Below are 4,467 nucleotides of genomic sequence, written 5' to 3' on the forward strand. Positions count from 1 at the left end.
TGGACACGTCATTACTTAATTAATGACATTGATCTAAAAATAATTTAAAATATCAGGGAGTAGATGCAAAAAAAAATTATCAGATATCAAACACAAAAGTCAGATATATACTAGAGATAAAAAACAATTTAAGTCTTAAAAATTGGTCTAATATTCTTAGAAATTATAATTACGTTACAAAGTTTAAAGAACCATCATATATGAGAAAATAAATAATAAACATAGTAATTTCAGTGACTAGAAAAAGGAATCAAGATCCTTGTTAAAAAAAAAAAAAGGAAAAAAAGAAGAAGAAATGAAGATATAATCTATTCCTTGAAAATTAGCAAATCAATTGGCAGAGAGATCGTCAGTGGACCTGGCACAATTACAACACACACTATTGAATCAATCACAAAAACCTATTAGTCAATCATAAGTACACTTTTTTTCTTTTTTCTTTCTACAAAACCTATGTGTGGCATATCATGGTTTAGACACTATAATAATAGGAGGACGAAGAAGAGGAGGATGAGATCTTTTCAAGAACTTGTAGCACCTCCTTCATTGGAGGCCTTTTTTGCGGAACGCTAGACATACAACTATACCCTAGCTTGAAGTAGGCCAACAAGGCCTCCTCCCTACACTCCATGTCGGCCCGTATAGCCATATCAACCATGCGCAAGGCCCGATTATTATCCTCCACCAAAAGCCCGGGCCCTTGGCCCATATCATCCAAAACCACAATCTTCCCCGTTAGCAGCTCAAGAAACATGACCCCAAAAGAGTACACGTCCCACTTGGGGTGAGGCTTGAGGTTCCTGAGCGACTCGGGTGCATGGTAAGGAGACACACCACTTATTGAACTCGGGCTTGGGCTTGGGCTTGGCCCAAACGTGATATCTTGGAAACTATCTCGTGACGCTGTGGATCTCTTGCTCCCAAAAATACGCGCGGACCCGCCAGCCTTATAGCTTGTGTCACCCGTCACTATCCTCTCAAGCCCAAAGTCTCCAATCTTGGGCTCCATGTCGTTGCCTAACAGAATATTGCTAGGCTTCAAGTTTCCATGCACGTGCTTCTTCTCGTGGAGGTAAGCCAGCCCACGTGCCACCCCTTTTGCTATCTTGAGCCGGATTTCCCACGGCAAATGACTCGGCGATAGCCCCAACTTCCCTGTCAACATTCCAAGCACACAAATTTTTACTTTTCCATCATCATCATTCATCACCACAGTAACATTGACCAAAGTTGTTGCACCAAATACACTAATAACCAATACTACTTTTCTTTTCCTTCTACACGAAAATGCACAACAGAACAATTATTTTGGTGTAACATGGGGAGAACTATAAGAACAATATAACAAGTTAATTGAGCGTGGCAGTGTTAATGAATGATACAAACATGAAATGCTCCTGTTTTTCGAGAGAGGACACGAGAAGAGTGTGACGAGAGAGAGAGAGAAACAAAATGGCATATTGGGTGTTCCCAATTATGGTTACGCGTTTCACTATCAGAAACGACCCATGGCACTATTACTACATCTCGACACGGTTGACTAGAGATGAATTAAGGTAAAAGGATTCAGTTGCAACTACTCTACCGTCGTTGTCAACATTATATCAAGCGCATTTTAACAAAACCCAAGCCACTAATGCTAACAAGGACACAGAACAAGAAGCGAAGAGAAGGGACATGAACATGAGTAATGACTTACTGTAACGAACATTGGCGAGGCAACCGTTCGGAATGAAGTCGTAGATGATGAGCTTCTCATCGTGTCCCCAATAGAATCCCCGAACGCGAACCAGATTAGGGTGCACCAGTTTAGCAATAACCCGAACCTGGTTCTCGAAGTCCTTGAACCGCTCCACGCCGCTCTCGCCAATTCTCCGAACCGCCAACGACGTGCCGTCTTCGAGCACGGCCTTGTACATTATGCTGGACCCCGTGGCGCCCAATATGTACGCCGAAGCCTTCAGCAGCGTTTCGAGCTCGAGTTGTCGTTCACCGTCCACCGTAACAAGAGTCCCCGTTTTGTTGTTCTCTTGTTGCGGACCCTTACTATTATTGTGATTATTATTAAGATTCTGGTTATTCTGTCCTGCGGCGGCGGCACCCTCCAAGTCGCTATCGGAAGAGCTTGTTGTCTCCGAAGACTCTTCCTCTTCCGTTCTCTTCCTCAAACACGACCACCTCGTGAAGCCTCTTGACTCCGAGGTTGTCGACGAAGAACTCTCGCTTCTGCTCCTTGTTATAGCCGCTTCGTTGTTCGTCTTTGAACCCTCCTCCTCCTTCTTTTTCTTCAACCGGTACACGTAGACAAACAGCACGGCCAAGATTCCGACGCCGACGACGTCTCCCACCACGATTCCTATGATCGTTCCTTGTTTGAGACCACTCTGTTTCTGCCCCGTCGGCGCCAGCGGAGAATCGTCTAAATTCTTCGGGATTGCGGCGATTGCAGGAGGAGAAATAGGAGCGGAAGCTTTCGGTTCCGACGACGGCGAAGAAGGAATAGGACATGGGTTCTTTGTCATTTCTCCACACAGATTAACGTTGCCAGAGAAAGACTTCGAATTCTGATTCGTGAATACAGCGGAGTCAGGAACTTCGCCGGTTAAGTTGTTGAAAGAGAGATCAACGGTGGCGTTTCCCGGAATCCTCGCCGCGAACTCCGTCGGGATTTCGCCGGAGAATCTGTTGTAGGAGATGTTCAAGTAACGCATGACATCACCGCCGAAATCCGTGGGAAGAGAACCGTTCAAGAGGTTTGCAGACAGATCCAAAACCTGCAACGTTCTTAACCCGCTGGGAAGAAAGCCGAACAAGTAATTGTTCTTGAACGAAGCCTGAGTTAGGTTTTGCATGTTGGAAAAGCCTTCAGGCAATTTTCCCGCCAAGTCATTGTCGGAGAGGTTAAGAAACTCAAGATTCCGAAGCTGAGTTATGGACTCCGGAACCTCACCTGTGATAAGGTTGTTGGAGAGGTTAAGGAACCGAAGCTCGGAGGCTTGGGAGAGAGACGAAGGAAGAGACCCGTTAAGGGAGTTGTTGGAAAGGTCAAGAATTTGAAGATGTTCAATAGAACCCAGATCGGAAGGAACCGAACCTAGAAGCTGAGAATTGGGAAGAAACAACGATGTGACGCGGTTTTCCGTGGAACAAGAAACTCCGTTCCAGGAACACGGTGTCTCGTCACTGTAGTTCCAGTTTGCGAGAGCGTAGAGTGGGTCGTTTAACACAGCGTACTTGAAAGAGAGTAACAAAACACCGTCTCTACTTAGAGCACAACATTGGTTAACAAGAACCAATGAGATTATCAGAGTTTGAAAGAGGAGACTCATGATTTCATTTCACCCTATGATCCCACATCGCTGAGGGTAAGAAGAACGGTGGTAGAAAGAGGAGATAAAAGGGTAACGGGGATTTATTGCGATTGGACAGAGGGCCATGTGTCTGTGTATAGAAGAAAAATAAAATATATAAAACAGCTCACCAAAAACCGAACCTCTTTACAAATATGCTCTCTGTGCAGCTACGCTGCTATGATTTATGGTTGAGCTCCAAATAGTTAACTACGTAATGGCTTCTCTTCTCTCTCTCTCTCTCTCTTCATAGTACTCTATTTGTAAAGTAATATGCGTGTATAGTATAGCATCTTTTTCTACTACTACTAGACATGCAGGTCGAGTTGGAAAAATTTGTTATTTGCAAACTCTTTTGTGGGGGATTGACTTCACAAGCTCCCCAATGATCGAATCCCTGTGTGAATATAATTATGCCTTTTGGTCTATTTTATTATTTAATAATAGTTTTACTTGCGAATGAAAAAAAATATTGGCTACTACTTTATTGTAGCTAAATGGACAAGCTGTCATTTTGTTATGTTCTGTTCTACTTTACTGTTAAGGAATGGAAAAATTGATAAAAATTCTACGGCAAATAGATCTTCCTAGTTGGTAACTGGAGGCCATTATTTTCACCTTCGCGAAGGAACAGGGAAGGAGAAAGGATTTGAGAACCAACGGAAAATGTTTTTAAAAATAGGAACAGAAATTAGAACAGTATGTTTCTTCTCTTGAAATAATTTATGCATTGGCACAACATATAGCTGTGTGTCATGCCATTATTGAAGAGGGCCCCAAAACGTAATTCCACTATCCCGTGGCAACGTCCTCGTCTTTATTGGATTAAATTAATTGAAGTGAAAAAAAAGTCTGATCTCAATTCAGTGTCTCCAATTTTTAATTTGACTAGGAATAGGTTGGATTTAACAAAAGAAATTAAACTCCAATAATGTGATAAATCAAAATTTGAATCTCTTGTTTGAAAAATCAAGGTTTGAATCTCTCATTTCAAGAGATGTTCATATTTATCCTATCCTAATTCGAACAGGATTATTTTCAAAAGTAGAGACATGTGCGAAATCAATTTTTTTAATTTGACTAGCGATCGAATGATAGGTGTGACTGCGTGTGATGC

The 4,467-nt window shown here is 42.5% G+C and overlaps 1 protein-coding gene across 1 annotated transcript; it reads right to left on the reverse strand.

The window, feature by feature from the left end:
• Positions 1-296: 296 nt before the first annotated feature.
• LOC100776204 (probable LRR receptor-like serine/threonine-protein kinase At4g37250) lies at positions 297-3,678 on the reverse strand. Its single transcript, XM_003525779.5, has 2 exons — positions 1,700-3,678; positions 297-1,155 (listed from the first exon to the last, which is right to left on the reverse strand). Exons 1-2 carry the CDS (start codon positions 3,327-3,329, stop codon positions 473-475), a joined length of 2,313 nt encoding a protein of 770 aa, XP_003525827.1. The 5' UTR covers positions 3,330-3,678; the 3' UTR covers positions 297-472.
• Between the last annotated feature and the right edge of the window lie 789 nt (positions 3,679-4,467).

This window comes from Glycine max, chromosome 5, assembly GCF_000004515.6.
Source record: "Glycine max cultivar Williams 82 chromosome 5, Glycine_max_v4.0, whole genome shotgun sequence".
In the NCBI taxonomy this organism is placed as follows: Eukaryota; Viridiplantae; Streptophyta; class Magnoliopsida; order Fabales; family Fabaceae; genus Glycine; species Glycine max.